Source organism: Hipposideros armiger, unplaced genomic scaffold (assembly GCF_001890085.2).
Source record: "Hipposideros armiger isolate ML-2016 unplaced genomic scaffold, ASM189008v1 scaffold_99, whole genome shotgun sequence".
In the NCBI taxonomy this organism is placed as follows: Eukaryota; Metazoa; Chordata; class Mammalia; order Chiroptera; family Hipposideridae; genus Hipposideros; species Hipposideros armiger.
This window is the reverse complement of record NW_017731449.1, coordinates 3,270,263-3,290,274: the sequence shown is the minus strand read 5'-3', so window position 1 is coordinate 3,290,274 and position 20,012 is coordinate 3,270,263. Positions and strand designations below refer to the sequence as shown.

The window sequence follows — 20,012 nt, the reverse complement described above, 5'->3', positions numbered from 1 at the left end:
CTGCAAAAGAGACCAGCGAGTGTGTTTTTGTTTGTGTGTTTCTGTTTTGCTTTGCTTTTGAGCATCATTACATATCTATAGGTTTTATACATTTATGCTTTACTCTATTATAATCGTTCTTTTTCATTGCTCACATCCCATTTTTTGGCCATTCAGAGTCTTTTTAAGTTTATTCCTTTGTCCTTTTAGACTAATCGTAGGTGACTTTTAAACTTTTTTCAGGCAGGACAAGATATCCCAAATTCATCAAATACTTTTCATGACCCAGAAATGAATTTTCAACCATTTCTTCAAGGAACCCAGGTTCCTTTTAGAGGGAAATCGTATTTATATACTACAGTCTAGGCACCAGCGATATGCATTGCAACTGAGTTGTCATTACTAATAGGCCTTTTTGGTGGATACGGTTAGGAAATGTGTCATTCATACTGATTCTTCCAGTTCAGATTTAGTATTACAGGTGAGATAACACAAAGGGTCGGATTGACAAATTGGATACACAGGAATCAGAGATCATACCCACTATCAAACTTGACTAATATTTTCAGAGATACAATGATCACAAGACACAGGCTAAGTGTGGAGAAGTCTGTGACTGTCACAGCTGTGCCCAGGCCCTGTCTTGCCTCAATTAGGATGCATGTTGCCCCAGATTTCAACATATGAGGAGGCCTCTGAGTGATGCACATGGAGTGTGACTTCCACAAAAGGGAGCTGATTCAGTTACGAAACATCTCCAGTTTATTCTCTGCTAACTGCAGAGCTTGTGTGATACTGTCTAGGAAGTCATGCCTCGTAAATGCATACGTCCCAGGTTTATGTGCAGTGAGCAGCCTAGACAGACCAAGTCCCTCCTGCTAGATCATTGCATACTTGTAAGTAAGGATTCTCCTGCCAGAAGCTCTCCTGCCAGCAGGTTTCTGAGATGCTTTGGCCCTGTCACCTCTCTTGTTTCTCTGTGTCTTGGGTGGTAAAAGGAGAGACTAGACTGCAATTCTGCAGCTAGCCCTTTCCACCCATCAGGGCTTTTGCTTCTTCCTTTTATGTTTGTATCTCCTTCCCTGGATGCTGAAAATCTTGGTACCTCACTACATTAATGTTATATTGCTTTATCCTAATATACATGTAACTGTTTATAGCTGTGTTTGTATAGTTTCAAAGTAACAAACCCTACCTTACCACTAACAACAGGACCACTGAAAGCAGTTTAAGATTTTTTATGGTTCTTTTTGTTTCTTGTATATACTGGGGGTGCCAAAAAAAATGTATACATGTGACTTGTATGCATCTTTTGTTATCAGTATATATTGAGTATTACAAATTTAATACAGTATTTTCCTTTCTTAAAATGTGTATACATTTTTTTGGCACCATCTATATTTTACTAGGGGTTTGTAATATGGTGTTTTAAAAGTTACTATATGATTATACCAACAACTTTATAAACATTTAGATTCATTTGTTTTAGTTTTTCAATAATTGCTTTGTTTTTTTCCTTTTCATTTAGACTTGTTTTTAATTTATTTTAATACATGGAAAGGCTTATGTATTTATATATAACATAAACACATATGCATGGTTTTGTGTGTGTGCAGTTGCAACTATATTAGCACTGAGTTATATGACGGTTACTTCTAGACTTGCTTCCTTTGTCAGCATCTCATGCATGTCACTGCCATATTGATCATCCTAAAGTTTGGCCTGCCTGCCAACTTCTGTGACTTCACCTCCATGGCCCTCCCCCCAGTACCCTTTTTCAGCAATACTAAACCTGTCACCGTGTATGCCTTTGGACCTTTGGACAAGTTCTCCCCACTGCTTGGAATACCTTTCTCATTCCCTTGCCCAATTCATCTATCACATTTACCCATCCATGAAGATAAAGTTAACTTTCTCCTTTCTGAAGCAGTTCCTGAGCCACCCACGGGTAGTTGAAGAGTCCCATTGTCAGTTCTCCAACAGTAGCCAGACTGACCTTCCTTCCTGTTCAGAAGCCTCCGGTGGCTTCCTGACACGTGCACAATAACATCCAGCTCCTCTTACCTTTACTAATAGGACCGAATGTGATCAAGCCCATCCTATCTCCCCGACTTTGTCTTCTGCCACTCCCCTTCACCCACATCATTCCAGCCACACTTGCCTTCTTGCTGTGCCTTGAACATTTCACACTTACTCCCAATTCTATGATGGCTCCCCAAGACCATACCCTCAGGCTCAGTGATTCTAGGAAGACTCGCAGGACTCGGCATATAGTCGTATTTACAGCTGTGATTCATTACTGCAAAAGAATACAAAGTGCATGGGGTGAAGCCTGGGGAAACTGAGGCAGGCTTCCAAGGGTCCTCTCCAGGGGAGTCACACAGTACGTGCGTAATTTCCCCAGCAAGAAATTGTGACAACGCATGTGACTGTTGTCTACCAGGGGAGCTCATTAAAGACCAGGTACCTGGAGTTTTTCAGGTTTGGGGGCTCTTCACACAGACACTCTGTCTAGCACGTACCAAAATTACAGACTCCCAGAAGGAAAGCAGGTGTTCAGCATAAACCATATTGTTTATACAGCTGGGGTGAGCAACTCTTAAGAGTGAGGGTAGTGGGAACCATTCGGAAATCTAAATTCCCTGACACCAGCCAAGGGCCAACCTTGTAAGCAAGCCTTTTCAAGGATAGAAGTTTAGGCCTACTGTGTTACCTGTGTCTGCACAGTCTACCCCCTTGGTCACTGACAAGGTGTCTTTATAGCAGTTATTATCAATAAGACCAGACTGTAGAGTGAGACCAGCCTGCAGTGTTAATTTCATTTATTCCCTTCATGGATCCTGGATTTAGCCATTTATCACATCCCATTAACCATAAAGGTCTTGCTTAGAAAGTGGGTGGCTTCCTCCTTAAGTTTCTGTATTAGCCATTTTTTACCTGGCCCTAAGCATCAATTCAGGCCCAGCACAACTCTGGCCAACAAGTTGAAGCTGACTTGAAAGCTCTCCAGAGCTGAGGCAGTGCGGTGGTAGTCAGGGTACACATACAGTAGTGCAGTCCCAGAGGGCAGATGTGGTAACCCTGGAAACAAAGAGCTTACAAAGTCATCGGGGCCCCCCATGCAGAACATATTATTAGGCCGTACGTTGTGGCCTCCCACCATGGGTGCCTTATCCTCGGGTTTCCAGTCCAGATAACTTAGTTCAATCCTTGGTTTCAGAGGGACTACCAGTCGGTTCCAAACAGTTTTGTTGTCCATGTCACTGGTTCATCCACCTTGTGTGGACAACGTCTGGAGGTAGAAAGTGCCGGGCTGGGCCACCTCCTGCGGCCTAACCGTCAGCCCTGTCAGTGTGATCTTAGGCTCAGCAGTCCTAATGCACAGCACTCTCACAGTTTGGAAAGGGGCACAGAGTTTTCCTTTAGGAAGAGGGAGAAGTTTCTAGAAATAGTTTTGAAAAACAAGGATCATGATACCCTTTCCCTCCCTCATGCCTCTCCACGTGCAGGGGTTTTGGTTTATTTTCCTTGGTTTTTGCAAAATCAGTGTTTCCATTCATCATTATTTTTTCCAATCATCCCTTACTCTCATCCAGACCGCCTGTCTGGAGGGGTTGTGTGCAAGAGGGTCAAAACAATTTCAGAGAAAAACATTTTTATACAACTGGACCAGAAAGACGTGATCACGTTCAGGAATTGGTCAGGACAAAATCACGAATATTCAAAAAAAATTCAAAATGGGTTTACATAACCTCCTTCCCTTTCACCCTGATTCCTTACCCAGTAAGCAGCCTAGAAAAGGTTGCCCCCTTTTTGAGGACAGCTGCATTGAATAATCAGATTGCACTAAGGTGTGTGCAGTATGAAAAGGTGACAGAAGCAGAGTCAGGCCTTCGGTCCATTGTCGCAGAGAGCAGCTAATCAGGAGATTGAGGCACAAGGAGGAGTCAGCTAAGGTGAGACGTGCTCCAGAGGGGCCGGGAGTCCTTTCAGCCTGCCGGCAGTGCGCGTGGAGGGCCCCAGCCCCTGTGGGGTGTCCTCTGCCAACGTGTAGCTGTGGGCAGTAGCCACAAGTTATGTCAGCCTCTGTCAGAATGCGCAGCCCGTCAGCAGCTCGATTGCAGATGGTCCCATCAAAGAACCAGTCCTTCCGGGTGGCATTTGTATGTGACCCAGACAGTTCAGCCAGGCAGCCGTGATTTCCTCACAGTGCAGGGCCCCACAGAGAGGTGGCATAATGTGCGGAGGTCGCAGAGTCTGAGTTCTGTTTATCGACCCTATGCCTGCTTTCAGTTCAGCACAAGCTCACGCCGAGGCTGGAAGCCTCTGCCAGACGGTATCAGGTTGTCGCTTAGCATCAAGTCCAGGAAATTAGGATGTGTAAACTCAGGAATTTAAAAAAAACAGAGGCTTTTCTATGGCAGCAGCAAAGTTAAGATGCTGCAGGGCCAGAAAGTCCAAGTGGCAGCAAGGCTTTCCTCTACCCTTTCTGTCTTGTCAGCCTTCGAGCCTAAATTGGCCCACTCACATACACACACAGCAGTCTCTAAGGGTCGGACCCCACTTTCACAAGCACTCATTAGCAACTAAAACGTGCTTTTTAGAACTCCAGAAGTATATCTCCATTTGTACAATAGATCACCTGTCTTTCTTACTGTCTGTCTCCCTTTTTCCAGAGGCTCCAATAAGCAAAAATCCTTATTGTCTATAGTGTGAGGGAGGGGAAATTTCCCCTTTTTCCTCCAGGCTGGTTTGATAATCAAATTGACATGAGACAGAGTGCAAGAGAAAGTAACCAACTTCATTATGTATGTACATATAGGGGTTCCTTAAGAAAGTGGACAAACAGGGCCTTTGAGACTTAGATGCCATCTTGAGCTAAGGTGGTAGTGGTTTGGCCTTCACAAGGAAGATAGGCAATTCACAGGTAGATGAGAAGAAGCAAGTACTTGGTGAACAAATTCTTTCTGAGCCACCCAGAAACAGTGGGACACAGAGAGGAGTCTAACAGACTGCTAGGTTCGCCCCTGGCTGCCACACTTATTTCATATTGGGCTAAGGTGATCCCCCTTCCTGGAGCAGGTTTTTTATCTGAATTCCTTTAGGCAGCTAAGAGGGAAGTAAAAGGCTCTTCTTGAGTCTTTTGTTTCTTAAAAATAACCAGCTTAAAATAAACAGTATTTCAAAAAGGCATATTTGGGGGTAGCGAACACTGCTCTCCTCAAAAGCAAAACCTATCAGTTACAGAAACTTGTTCTGTTTCCAATAGTCAGACTTTAAATTTCACCCTGCCCACCAGTGGCAAAAAGCATGGACATGTGTCCCACTGGCCCATTTCTTCTGTGCGGCTTTCCAGATCGGATGATTCCTCTGGCATGTATGAGATGACAAGCACTAAACATTTTATATCAGTTGTTACCATACATTCAGATGTGATAGCCACAAAATACAAAGCCACCAAAAAAATTCCATTTTTTCCCTCATTGCAAATTTACTTAAACTCCTAGCAGTAACTTTAGTATTTGTAGTGTTTACAGCTGCCAGAGAAGATCCAGGCTGGAATGCGGGGCAGATGGGGAGTGGGGGAGGGTTACTGCAGCAGCAGCTGGGCTGAAAAAACTGCTGAAATATTGCCTCCCTCGCTTTTTTTCTGTTTTATCTAAAATTTTGCTCCAGTACCTGAGACCTGATGTAACTCCCTTCCCTTCACCACACCCCCTCCCACTTGGAGGAAAGAGCAGTACAACGTTTTAACGTTTTGATCCGTTCACCTTTGGGAATTTGGGGGCCTTTTCTCCTCCCATATAGAGGAGAGAACAAATCCCAAACATGTCACTTCAGCCAGCATGGCCCAAAATAGCTGGGTAAGCCAGCAAGTCCACTCTCCTGGAGTTAGGTCTGTCATCCTCAAATGCCGACTGATGTTGGGGGTCCCCAGACACCACCCCTGGTTCAACGATTTGCTGGGAGGACTCAACATATAGTTGTACTCACAAGTGTGACTTTACTATAGCGAAAGGTTATAAAGCAAAATCAGAATGAGGCAAAGTCCAAAGGAAACAAAATGAAAGTTTTCAAAGGTCCTGTCCCAGGGGAGTCACACAGGACACAAGTGTGACAACACATGTGAAATGTTCTCTTCCAGGGAAGCTTATTAGAGACCCAGTGCTTGGAGTTTTTAACGGAGACTAGTCATATAATAACTTAGCTCTGCCTGGCGTGTACCAAAATTATAGACTCCCAGAAGGAAAACAGATGTTGAGCATAAACCACATTGTTTTACAAACAGTTTAGGCACAGTGAGTCATTTCTGTCAGATAGGGTGTGGGAACCCACCCAACATCTAAGTTCCCAGATGCCAGCCCAGGGCCCACCTTTCAAAGCCTAACAACCTGCCCGTTGTATTTGCTAGCTTCTGCACGCCATCTCCGTAAACATTTGTTGAATGCGAATGAATAAATAGCCATCAAGAGGGTAATGATTACTCTGTGGTATTCCCTATTATAGAATATACATAGCCATTTTCAAAGGAACATGTTTTGTAGCAATAACAGAAAATCCATCTAACAATGGCAAAAGCAGAGGTGTATTTGGCTCACACGACCAGAACTCCACAGACAGACAATTCAGGGCTTGTGCCAATCGAGGACTCCGGCTCCTTCTTTCTCTCCTTTTCAATCTCTAGTAAGTTGGCTTCATCCTCATGTTTGATCCATGTGGTCACAGCTGGTGATGGCTGTAGGTCCTTGGTCCTCAGGAAAAAGTGGTACCTGCATCAGCAGAGCAGGAGCCTACCCCAGAAGTCACTAGAACTGCCAGATGTGTCACTTGAGCATCCCATCCCTAGCTCTACAGAACGTGAGAAAGGGGTTAAGAATTGATAGTGAGCCAATCTGCTCTGTCAGCCACCAGGAAGAGTGTGAAGTGAAAAGTCGCATTGAAAATGATTCTTAGTATAATCCTGTATTGGTTAGGGTTCTCCAGAGAAAGGGAACCAGAGGCAGTCTGCTGGGAGACCTTCTTGCTCAGGGGAGGTCAGTCTTTGTTCTGTTAGGCTTTCTGCTGATTGAGCAAGGCCTACCCACATTATGGAGGGAAATCTGCTTTACTCAAGAGTCCATTAATTTAAATGTTAGTCTTATCCAAAAAAACTTCACAGAAGCATCTAGAATAACATTCAAACAAATATCTGGATACTGTGGCCCAGCCAAATAAAAAAATTAATCATCACGGGTCCCTTATGTGATAAAAAACAAAAAATAAAAGAATATTTTTTCCATATATTGGCAAGTAAAAAGAAAAATGACTTCTACTGATAGTCATTACCTTTGGAAAAAAAGAGCATTTGCAATAGTAACTAAATGTGACTGCTTTTTATTTAATTTTATGTTTTCCTGTTGCTTAGGTTATCTTTTCTGCAATAAATACATTATCCTTTTAGTCTTAAAAAATAAAAAGAAATATTAAACAATGAGCATCTTGCACTATTTCAAATGACATGAAAGGAACTGAGTTTATACTTATAAATCATGCTTAAAATTGGGTTCTGAAGTAAGCAAGTTGGTTGAGTAATAGGATAGCCAGTTCTACTTCATTGTCACTTACATGGGGGTGGCAAGGAATAAACAAAACTTGATGGAGTATCAGACTAAACAGAAGTTAGAAGGTTAAAGAGACATAGGCCATTGCCTACAACAGGTCCTGGCTTTAATGAGATTATTTTTGTTACTGTTCTTTCTTTTGTTGTACAAGAAATTACTTGTCTAAGGAAACTCCTTTAGGAGACCATCCTTGTGGAAAAGCACCCACCAGGCAGGGCTTTTGAAACTCTTAAGAATTGTCTTTCAAGTCATTATTTAGAGAAACTCACTGTTCTTCAATAGCAGTTTTCCTGAGCAAGTTTCACTCTGTATGGTTTCTGACAGTGCCCGTTACCTAAGTATCTGGAAGCTTGTAGCTTTCTTCTGGGCACATGGGCCAGTGCGTGCTTCTGTTTCTACTTTAAAATGCTTGGTTATTTCTCACAGAGAGAACAGAACTTGTATGAACTGATCTTAATGTTTTATTCCTTCTCCATGTGACTACATTTCATTTTTCTTCTGAAAAATACATGTTCATCCTTAAAGCAGTGCCTTCCCTAGTATAGTCTGCCTGTCTGTCTTGACTTTCTTCATTAACATATGTAATTTCTCAGCTGTAGTTAGCAGTTCTCAACCTTGGGTGAATGCAGTCTGCTTGTAGCAAATTACCTAACATTGGTATTTTCCCCAAGAGATTATTATATAATATTTCCCAGCCAACAGTAAATACCTCTTTATTTGGCCTATATCATTTGCGTTAAATCATCATTCTTAGTAGTTTGGGGATTTTTTAATGATGATTAGTTGGTTGGGTTTTCATCTTCATGGTTACTGAAATGATGAACACTGTATTGATGGTCGTCTCGAGGTTGATAGCTTTTAATATTAAATCATTGTGTTTCAACTACTTTGACTACGAATAGATTTGACTAAAATTCTACTTACTGTGCTTATTTGAAGCAATCTTGTATTTGGAAATACAAGATTGCTTCAAATAAGCAGCATGATAGTTTTCTTATTAACAGAACTTATATTGGGTTGTCGGAAAAGTCACGACGCATTTTTGCAACGAAAAACGGAGAAAAAATACGTCATGACTTTTCTGACAACCCAATAGATACAATATCTTCCTGTAATGAAGTGATAAAAGCACTTTTTATTAGTAAGTTACTGGAAAGAAATTTTGTGTCTTTCAACTGTCTTCTCCAAGCAAAATCACACTAGAGAAACTGCTGTTACATTTTGGACTTGTTTTAAAGTCTTCCAAAAGTTACTGACTGGGACTTGCTGCTTTATGTCAATTACCTCGAGTAGATATTCCTCATAATAATGTTAATTTCAGTTAAATTTTTTTCTTTGGGTAAATTCTGCAAGAATGTCAAAGCTATCATTTTAAAACCCATCACAAAAATAGTACCAGTTTTAAAAACAATGTTAATCCCTGCTCTGGCATAATGAAGCTGACTGATTATGTAATTTCAGTTAATAATAGCCAGGAGTCAAATCTGACACTGAAAATGAAAAATGTAATCGATTTTGAATCAGTGTTCTGACTCCAGAACCTACACTCTTAATTAATTACTAAACTCTGCTGCCTAATCAAATTCTCCACGTAAACGCAACCAGTGGAAGTTGACATGTATTCTCACTTACCGTATGTGGCTCTAGGCTCAGCCCTGTCCCCCGGTCTTCACGTCTACCTCTCACTCAGCGCTCTTAGGCGTACTTTTGGCTCCAAGTATATCTGTAAGCTGGAGAACTTCCTCTTTGGCTACAGCTGATATCTTCACTTGCTTTGTTTTGTTTTTTATAGTCACCTTGAATGTAGCAGGATCAGAGCTTCACTTGTCTCTTTCCTGATCCGTTCCATCCGTACACAGTAACCTACTCCTCCTCTAGTGTTCTCTGTCCTCATAAGGACGACCTTCTACTCACTTCCTGAACCCTGGTACCTGGGAGCCCTCCGTGACTCCTCTCTGCTCTCATCTGCACGTCTAGTCAGTCGGTAAATGGTACCACATCTACTTCCTTAGCAGCACTTGAATACATCCACTCCTTTCATTGCATTGTCCTCTTCAGGCTACCATTGCCTCTCAGTTAGACACTGTCACAACCTTTAAACTGTCACCTTACATCCAGCCTTGCTTCTCTCCAGTCCATTGTCCACTCTCTCAATAAATGTAAGTGTGAGCATCTCACTCCTACTTAAAAACGCTTAAGTGAGTTTGCATTGTTCTCATGGTAAAGTCCAAACTCCTTAACAAGGTATGTCAGGCCCCCCTTAGTCTGGTGTGTCGTGCTGCTTCAACCTTTTGTCTGCTTTCACTGCATGTTCTAAGGTACTGAACTCTGTTTTCTCTAATATGGCATGCTTTCTTTCATTCTACCCTTAAGACACTCTGTTCCCTCTGTCTGTAATACTTTCCCCCACCCCACCCCACCGCCTTTCAGCCAGCCCCTACTCTTCACATCCTTAAGGTTCAGTGTAAACTTCAGTTCCTGGCAGGGGAGGCTTTCCTTTCCATAACATTGATCGCACTTTTGTTCAAGTCTCTCTTCCTTGCTAAGCAGTAAGTCCTGTATAGCAGAGATCTCTGCTTCACCTCGTTTCCAGCACCTGGCATAATTCCCAGCACCTGTGAGATACTCAGAAAGAACTTACAGGACAAAATTGGAGATATGGTCTCTACCCCTAACAAGCTTAGAGTCCAGTGGGAGCTAGAGTATGGTAAAGAGAGAACCTCGGTGCATATGATAAGTGCTGTAATAAAATGCAGTGGTATCACAGAGGAGTGCATAAGTGACTGACTTTGCCTGGGGGAGCATTTTCCCTGTATAGCTTCATATTACTGAAGAAATTAACTTACAGCATTCAGATAGAGAAAAGGAGAGTGGTGCCCAGCAGTGGAATTGATTCAGTTGCATTTGCCTTATTTTTTGCACACTGGTTGGGCAGGAGTTTTACAGTCTACAGCATTTTAAGGTAATTATATCTCAAGACCTCCAGAAATGTTAAGCTAGACATAGAGCTGGGTAGTCAGTTAGCCATGCTCTCTGACTTGACTCACCCTCAAGTCGTCCCTGGACAGAATTGGAGCTGGCCGTTTTATGTTCCCCATTACAAATCATGTGTCTTCGTCCTCAAATTCTAGTAATTGAAATTGACAGTGTTAAATCCATGAATACCAAAGGTGCCATTCATGTTTAGATTATTTTTTCTTACCTTTCCAGTATTGACTGCCATTGAAGGCACAGCACATGGGGAGCCCTGCCACTTCCCTTTTCTTTTCCTGGATAAGGAATATGATGAATGTACATCTGATGGGAGGGAAGATGGCAGGCTATGGTGTGCTACAACCTATGACTACAAGGCCGATGAAAAGTGGGGCTTCTGTGAAAGTAAGTATTGCTCAGTAGGAGGCATGTCACATCGCTTTAGGTCTCAGCATCTCTAAGGCCTTTTCCTAGCCATCTTTCTTCACCCTTGTCAGAAATGGTCAGCATTGATGACATGGTTATAGCCCAAAAGAATGGACTTCAGCGCAGGAAGTCCTCACTTACTTCCAGCCTGTCACTTGGGCAGCTTGTTATACTTGTGTCTTATTTAGAGCTCGTTTTCTGTTGGTGTGCACAAGTTCTTCTGCAAACCCTCAGGTTAAATTAATAAATGGAGAACATTTTTGACAGTAAAGGAAGCAGAACATTATTGAGAAGGTGTAGTTAGAAGAAAAATAAATGATGCCTTTTAAGAATACTTTGAGCGTAATATGCTGTGCCTAAGTAACATTTGACAGATATGGTACATTTAACCTTCCTATGTGTTAATGTCCATATAAAGGGGATGACTTCTAACAGCAAGGTATGTTTTCAGGAAAAACTTTGTAATTAACAAAGAACAACAGAAAATCCTGAACATACCTCCTTTGATACCAAATAACATTTTTAGAATAGTGGCCCTGGTAGATAATTAGGCATTCCTAGAAGATAACATCAAATACAGTCCATCCTTGGGTGTAGGCCAGTGTGACTAGGTTCTCCAGTATATAATACAATCAGATTTTTTTAATGCACAAGAACTCACTTCTATTTCTATAAATATTGGTTCTGATGAAATATTCAGATGCCTCTTAATGAGTTCTAGATTTCTGTTAAAATGCTATAGTAACAAAATAATTTTTGAGAAATCTATAACAACGGTTTTGTGATTTTCAGTGTTGTATCAGTGAATAGGAAAAAATAGCAAGCTTGAACATTAAATCAGGATCTATATTTAATAAAAATCAGTTTTTTTATGTAATTAATCAAATACTTTCTCCTTTTAAAGATATATAGGATTTCAGATCCGGCTAAAGTGCCCTTTGGCTACACTGTTATTTTTCTGACTACTGTGTTTTTAATGTCCTTCCTTCTGTCCTTCTGTTTTTAGCTGATTCTGGCATATAATCATAGTCGGCTAGTAAAATTTTAGTTGAATTCTATAAAAAGTTTTAGAATTACTAGTAGGAAAATACCCTCCAAAACCAAGTTGATACTGATTTCTCTAAAAGAAAGTGATTTAAATGAGTTTTGTTTTATTTTTTTAATCTTTTTGTCCGTTAAAGGCCACACTTAAATCATGTATCTTTGGAGTCAGATTTGTAAATAGTGAAAAATTATTAATTTTATTTGTATAACTAAAAAGGAAGAATACATCCTGATGTTTGATAAGTAATTGGTATAGAATAACAATCATTTAAATGCATCTGACATTTTGTTTTTAGCTGAAGAAGAGGCTGCTAAAAGACGGCAAATGCAGGAAGCAGAAATGATGTACCAGACTGGGATGAAAATCCTCAACGGGAGCAATAAGAAAAGCCAAAAAAGAGAGTAGGTAGCAATGCCAGGACCCTCCCTCCCCTAAGATACCGCCTTACAGAGATAATTAGCTAAGTCCTTTTTTTTTTTAAGTGTATTGCCAAAAACAGGATTTCTTAAATTGAATTGCAAGAAATTTAATATGATATATGGACTTCAGTGGCCTTGCTTTTATTAGATTTTAGCTTGTTGGAATAAAAAGTTATCAATATTGATCACAAGAATGAACAATAGCAAAATGGAAATAATTGACTAAAGTTGTCATGGTTCTTGAGAACCAAGAATACGTATGCTATTCAGAATTTAAAATGACATAAAACAAACAAAAGGAATTGTCAGGTGTTTTGTTTTGTTTTGTTTTTGCTTTGTAATTTTCTTGCAGACAAAGACTAGAATTTAGGAATTTGCACGTGGAAAGAACATAACACAACCAACTATCTTCTAACATTTTTATGTCCCTTTAGTTTCAGCTGACTTTTGTTATAGGTTGTGCAAAGATTTAAAAAGAAAATCGCAATGGTTGTCATTGGACTATTTACTGGACACCATATTATAAAAATTCTCTTACTGCAAATCTAGTTAACTTTTTTAGTAGTTTTTATAATTACTATTGGTATAATTAGATTAGTCCAAGATATTAGGATGACAGAGAGAACTGTAAAAACAAAGTAGCCAGAATGTTTTTTATGTACATAAGGAACATGACTTAATAGAAATAAGGTATTAGAATAATTCTATAGAATATTAGAGGGGTTCTGCAGATTCTAAGGAAACTACATTGCATTTTAGTAGATCTTGAAAAAAAGAATTAATGAAAGTCTGAAATATTGCTCATTTGTTTTTTAATTGTTTACATTTAAAGAGCCTATCGGTATCTTCAGAAGGCAGCAAGCATGAACCATACGAAGGCCCTGGAGAGAGTGTCATACGCTCTTTTGTTTGGTGATTACCTGACACAGAACATCCACGCGGCTAAAGTGATGTTTGAAAAATTGACGGAGGAGGGCTCTCCCAAGGGACAGACTGTAAGTGTGCTTTCATTGGATAATCTCTCTGCACACAGCACTTGTTTACTGTGACAGCAGTTTACTCAGTGCCCTGACTTCTTCTGACGAATAAGGCTGGAAGGCAAAATATCTTTATTAATTTCGTGACAGATCATTTTACCAGTCTTCTTAGTCTGAGAACATTTATGGCCACTTAAGGCATCTTTGCGGTTGCATCTTGCCACAATTATATTTGTAGTTTTCCAAATTCGATCTGTAGAGAATGAAATATGAGGGTAATTGTTTTCTATCTGACATTGCTCACAATTGCATTTTTTCCCAAAGTTCAGATGCTCCAGCTCATATTAATCTTGATTTAAAAAAATAATAAATTATAGAATCAGTGCATGTCCAGTACAGGAAAGCAGAAATACAAACTAAAAAAAGCTAAGAAAGTGAATGTCCCATGTGTACCAACTAGACATGAGTGTTGGTAATCCATTAGCGCATGCAGACCCTTCTAGACCTTTCTCTGTGTATGGATACATGTGAATTCTTTATTAAAATAAGATGGCACTGTCTACTGTTCCAGAATGGGATCTTTTCAGTCAACAGACTTCATCTTTCCACCCCAGCAATTTTTTACATCGTATGATACCCATAACCATATTCACACGGTGTTGAACCAAATCATTTTCTTTATACCTATTTTGCCCAAACAAACATCCAGTCAAGTCTGCACCTTATGTTTGGTAGTTATTCCTAGCTTAGCCAGCCCCCCTCTTTTTTTTTTCTATGTTTGAGATAGAACCAGTTTTTCTGCAGAATGTCCTACCTCAGTTTGTCTGTTTGCTTCTTCATGGTGTTCTTTTGTTTGTTTTTTTCATCTACATTTCCTGTAAACTGGATGTCACAGCTAAAGACTCATGAACTCAAAGTATTTTTGGCTAGACTGCATTGTGAGGGATGTTCTGTATTCCATATTACATCACACCATTTGATATAGAATATCTGTTAGATTCCCCATTAGTAATGATAAGATTGACCCCTGGATTTAGGGTGCTACCACATTTAATTAAAATGCCTTCAATAGGGGCCTGCCGAATGGCTCAGTTGGTTAAGAGTGCGAGCTCTGAGCAACAAGGTCGCCGGTTGGATTCCCACATGGGCCAGTGAGCTGCGCCCGAGCTGAGCTTCCGCTGAGCTGCCAATAGGTGGCAGGATGGCTCAGCTGGTGAGAGCACGTGCTCCTAACAACAAGGTCACCGGTTTGACTCCTGTGTGGCATGGTGGGGTCACCTAAGACCATCGGAAAACACATATTTTCGATGGTCTTAGGAACCGAGTCACCGTTCCTCTATCCGTCTCCATGCTTCAAGACAAAATTTCATTTATTTGTAATTAGAAATAAATATTTCACAATATATAATTACATATTGTTTTTGTGATTAATCACTATGCTTTAATTATGTTCAATTGTGTTCAATTATTTTAATTGTTTAATTATGTTCAATTTGTAACAATGAAAATACATCCTGCATATCAGATATTTACATTACGATTCATAACAGTAGCAAAATTACAGTTATAGAGTAGCAACGAAAATAATTTTATGGTTGGGGGTCACCACAACATGAGGAACTGTATCAAAGGGTCGCAGCATTAGGAAGGTTGAGACCCACTGGCTTATACTTTTATGTTATCCAGGAAGATCCTCAGAAGGCAAAGGGTGGAACCTTACCAGTGCATTGTTTGGTTGGTCGAGTGTTTTTAGAAGATTGTGTGCTCTAGCATCGTAAAGTGACCTTTCTTCCTTGACCACTTTACTTTTTTACCTTTGCTGCCTCTTTGTATTCCTGGGACAGTTTATCTTGTCACCCTCTTACGGATTTTCATTTTATATGCCCCTTTGCTTTGATGTGATAATCTAGGAGTTTTCTGTTCTCATAATAGCTATTCATCACAATCAAGTAAAAGCCATGTTTGTGTTCAGCTTTGTTTCTCTAGTTAATATTTTATTAAATTATCTTTAATCTTCAAGCCAAACTCTTTGACTTGATTAAGTTATATTTCGTTTTGTAATTCATAAAACCTTGACTGCACTTCTGAGGCTCTTTAATTCCACAGTTGTACATACTTGGAACAGTTCAAATCGTTCAGCATTTAAAGTGTTTTGCATCTTCTCATAGTTCATAAAACTATGTCTGTTTTGGATAAACTTCCACCAAAGGAAGAATTCTTACTTTTGTCATTTTATTTCAGGCTCTTGGCTTTCTCTATGCCTCTGGACTTGGTGTTAATTCAAGTCAGGCAAAGGTAATACTATTAAACCTTTATTATATACTACAGTTTTTTTTAATTATTAATTTTTAATAGATTTTCTAGAGCACTTTTAAATTTGTGGCAAATCTGAGGAGGAGGTATAGAGATTTCCCATATAACCCCTGCCCTCACTATTATATACTACAATTTGAATTGGGTAAATATATGTGCCTATCTCTGTTCAGTTAAGCATCTTTTGTTCATTCACAGGCCCTGGTCTATTACACTTTTGGAGCTCTTGGGGGCAACCTAATAGCCCACATGGTTTTGGTGAGTAAGACCTGAGTGGAAGGCTCGTAACGTCGCGCAGCAGAAGGATTTGTGGTTAACAAATGGCCACAACTTTTCTGACTTTCATGATTGAGAGTTACTTATATTCATTAAGGTCAAGTATTCAGTTGAATGGTCTTCAAATTCTTACTAATGGATACAACACTTACATCTCCATGTGGATGAAAATTGGTAGAGTTCACATTTTTTCATGAAAATGATTAACTGGCTGATTGCCCTTAAAAATAGAGATCTGATAAATGGCTTTTTATTTTTCGTAAGTTGAAATTGTCAGAATCATTTTTTAAATTGGTTATCATAGATTTTACATTTAAATTGATGAAGGATTTAACTATACAAAATACCAGTGGTCCTATAAAGTTCTTTACAGATTATCTCTTATGTGTTGTCTGATAACATTGATCATTTAAATGGCTTAGTGATAAAATAAGAATCATCCCACTAGATTGTTTTCTGCTGAGTTGTTTAATGTGCCTTCTACTTTATAAACTGACTAAGGTGAGTCACATGACCTCTAATCCATGTTACTGTGTTTCAGATGAATATGTAAACTCCTTCCAGGAATGTAAAGGATAGATTGTGCAGAAATGAGACTGAAAGCAGAAAAGCCAGACCCCCAGGAAAGGGTCTATAGGCTTGGTCACTGGTGGAATACAAGACTTTAAAAAGAAGGAAAATCTGTTTTTATGGCTAACTGGATGTAACCTAGATAATTTTATGTATACATATGTGTATATTATATATATATATATACAGTAAAACCTTGGATTGCAGGTGACTTGGTTTGTGAGTGTTTCGCAAGATGAGCAAACATTTCTAATACATTTTAACGTACTAAACGATCATTGTCTTGCAATACGAGTAGTTTGTTTCTGGAATGAATCATGCTCGCAAACCAAGGTATTACTGTATAATATATATTATGTATATATTCCAAAAATATTTATTGAATACATATCATTGGGATTCCAAAAAAGAATCAGATACAGTAACGGTCCACAACAAGCTTTTAATCTAGAAACTATGGAGACATAACTAAGGAGACCATTACAGCACAGCATGAGAATATCAAGGAATCACCTGGTAAGAGCCTAACCCACACTGGCATTGGAAGGAGGGGGATTGAATAGGTGCTTCTGAGGAAAGAAGCCTCTAAACTGCTACCTGAGGGAGATTGTAGTGAGTGAATGCAAGAAGCAGAAGGGTGACCAGACAGCAGGAGCAGTATATGCAGAGGGACAGCAACGAGAGGGAAGGTGGTGTTTGCAAGAAAATACGAGCCCTTTGTGGTGGCTGGAGAGTCGAATGCCAGTTAGTTCATCAACAGGGCAGGTGGACGGGTTCACACCAACAGCCAACGCCGCGCCCAGGCACCTGGACTTTGTCCTGTATACAAGGGTAAACTGCTGAGGAGTTTCAGTGGGCAACAAAGCATTGCTGTAACTTTCATTTTAATTACTTGCTAAACTTCTTAATTTGTGGCTATAGAATAAGAACATCAAATATTACATGTTACTATACAGCAATGCCCTAAGCATTGTTCAGGTTTGTGAAGTTTTGAGCCTATGCTAAGCAACTCCAGAGAGCGATGCCTTCTGTTCTCGCTTTTTGTCATTACCTGCCTCCCCCCTTTATTCTGAAGTCATTTTAGGTTGCTGGTCTGCTTCTAGTAGTCTCTTCTGTTCCCTGTTTTGCTCACCTGTCCCTTCTTCTTTGCTAGTTTGGAAGATTGACCTATTTTTGTAAAAATTATGTCTAAAATAAGAACAAAATCTATTTTAAGCAAGAGCTGAAGTAATTTTCTGTTACAGGTAAAATGTACACACTGCATACCTAAAGTTTATGGCATCGATTTTAATTGCCCACGGAACTTTATTATTTATTTTCTGGTTCTTAGCTGTAGTCTGATTGTGGAAGTTGCTGAGTACATTTCCGTATAACCTAAAACTCAGGATAAATGAGGTGGTAGTGTACTTGGCTTAGAGGCCAGCGAAACTACATCCTAAGTATGTAGCTTTAGTGGTTCCAATAAGAATGCCAATGATGCATGAGAAACTCCGTCTGCTCACCTGAAGTTATATTGCAGGGTTACCGATACTGGGCTGGCATCGGCGTCCTCCAGAGTTGTGAATCTGCACTGACTCATTATCGTCTCGTTGCCAACCATGGTGTGTATATTTTTTGCCTTTCACCTTACAAAACAAAAAAAAAGAATTAATTTTAAATACATCTGTTTTATTGTACTACTTGAAATACCATGAATGACATTTTCAAGTGGAATCATCTTTACACTAGTTGATTAAGAAGTTATATACTTTTTAAAACATTTTTACTTTGGGTTCCACTTAAATATTTTGTGGAAAAAAACTGAATTTACTTTAGATTACAATTTTGCACTCTATAGACTGCCATAGATACAGTTTCCTGTAATGGAGTGTCTATCAACATTTGGAGGCTAGAAATGTACTTCTCCCTGTGGGACAGTGTTTCTGACTTCCATCCACATTGTTACTTTGTTCCCCTGTTTCAGTTGCTAGTGATATCTCACTGACAGGAGGCTCAGTAGTGCAGAGAATACGGCTGCCTGATGAGGTGGAAAACCCAGGAATGAACAGTGGAATGCTAGAAGAAGATTTGATTCAGTATTACCAGTTCCTAGCTGAAAAGGGTGATGTTCAAGCACAGGTATGTGTTTAAACATCCCCTGGAATATCTTACTGCATTATAAATGAAAGTCTCTGGGGGCAAGCACTTACATCTGTAAGGACCATTTTCATTGCTCTTAGCAATTATAGTTACATTGTTATTAGCCACTACCAGCCCCACCCTCTCAAGACATTCCATTTGGATCCATCTGGGACATGGACTGGATATTTACAGTTCCTAAAGCCAGCCAGGTAACCGTACTGTGCACCACAGTGGAAACCCGCTGCTGGAATGGAGCAGCATTACAGTGAAGATGAAGCCTCTGCGTGGAGTCACTGAGGACGAAAACTGTCACTTTCTCTAACCAAAAAGTCTCTGGAACATTTGGAATTTCAGATTCTCCTCAGAGCTATTTATTATTCATGTTTTCTTTGCTCATCTTAGGTGATAATTTTCTCAAGTTCAAGGACAGACATAGACTTGTATAATATAAATGTATGATAACTATCATACATTTCATATATAATTTGTTTAATGGGTTATTATGATGATGGTATAATAAAAAGGAAAACTCGAACATCTGGGTTTTATTTTGTTTTCTATTAAGTTTATAGTCCTTTCTGATTCAGAAACATACAGAGATGAGCAATAGGTGCTTTTTAAGAATAATTTTAAGACTAGCAGAAGGGAGTGTTAAGTTAAAAAAAGAAAATACTACAGTTAAAGATCCAAATCTTAGCTCATGGAAATTTTAGAAAAGTTATCTTGCTCAATTAAACATCTTGCTTTTACATTAGAAACCAATTAAAATTCAAAACAATCTAAATGCCCAATGATAGGGAATTATTAGCTCAAATATGACAATGCAATTAATGCAATTCTATGTAGTCATTAAAAATCATGTAGAATACTATTTAATGTGGAAAGCTGTTTTCAACATATAAAGTAAAAAACTCAAGTTTTAAAAAGTCCATGTGTGGTATGGTATATCATTTTGTTTTTTTCCTTTTTTTTAAATTATTTTTTTATTGAATTATGACATGAATACAGAAAATTACACAAATCTGAAGTGTACAGCTCAATGAATTATCACCAAATGAGCCTCTTGTGTGGGCATAACTAGCACCCGAAAGCCAGTCTTTGGAACTCTTCTTTTTTTTTCCGGGACTAGACAATGCTTTTCATTTCTGTGGGCGAGGTCAACCCAGGCGCTGGGGCCAGGCTGCTGTGTGTCTCCCAGGCCTGGCCAGGGTGGTAAATTATTTTTTATTATGAAATACACATTTTTTAGAATTAGTTTCAGCTGTACAACACAGTGCAATAGTTATACTTTATACCCCTCAAAGTGACAACC

At 39.4% G+C, this 20,012-nt stretch overlaps 1 protein-coding gene across 1 annotated transcript in view; it reads left to right on the top strand.

Moving 5' to 3' along the window:
* The window catches only part of SEL1L (SEL1L adaptor subunit of SYVN1 ubiquitin ligase), a 52,853-nt gene that overhangs the window by 9,158 nt on the left and 23,683 nt on the right, over positions 1-20,012 (top strand). Inside the window, exons 3-9 of the mRNA XM_019646263.1 lie at positions 10,791-10,958; positions 12,320-12,425; positions 13,276-13,438; positions 15,662-15,715; positions 15,932-15,991; positions 18,099-18,180; positions 18,543-18,697. Of these exons, the coding sequence (XP_019501808.1) occupies positions 10,791-10,958; positions 12,320-12,425; positions 13,276-13,438; positions 15,662-15,715; positions 15,932-15,991; positions 18,099-18,180; positions 18,543-18,697 (788 nt within the window). The remainder of the gene's footprint in view (positions 1-10,790; positions 10,959-12,319; positions 12,426-13,275; positions 13,439-15,661; positions 15,716-15,931; positions 15,992-18,098; positions 18,181-18,542; positions 18,698-20,012) is intronic.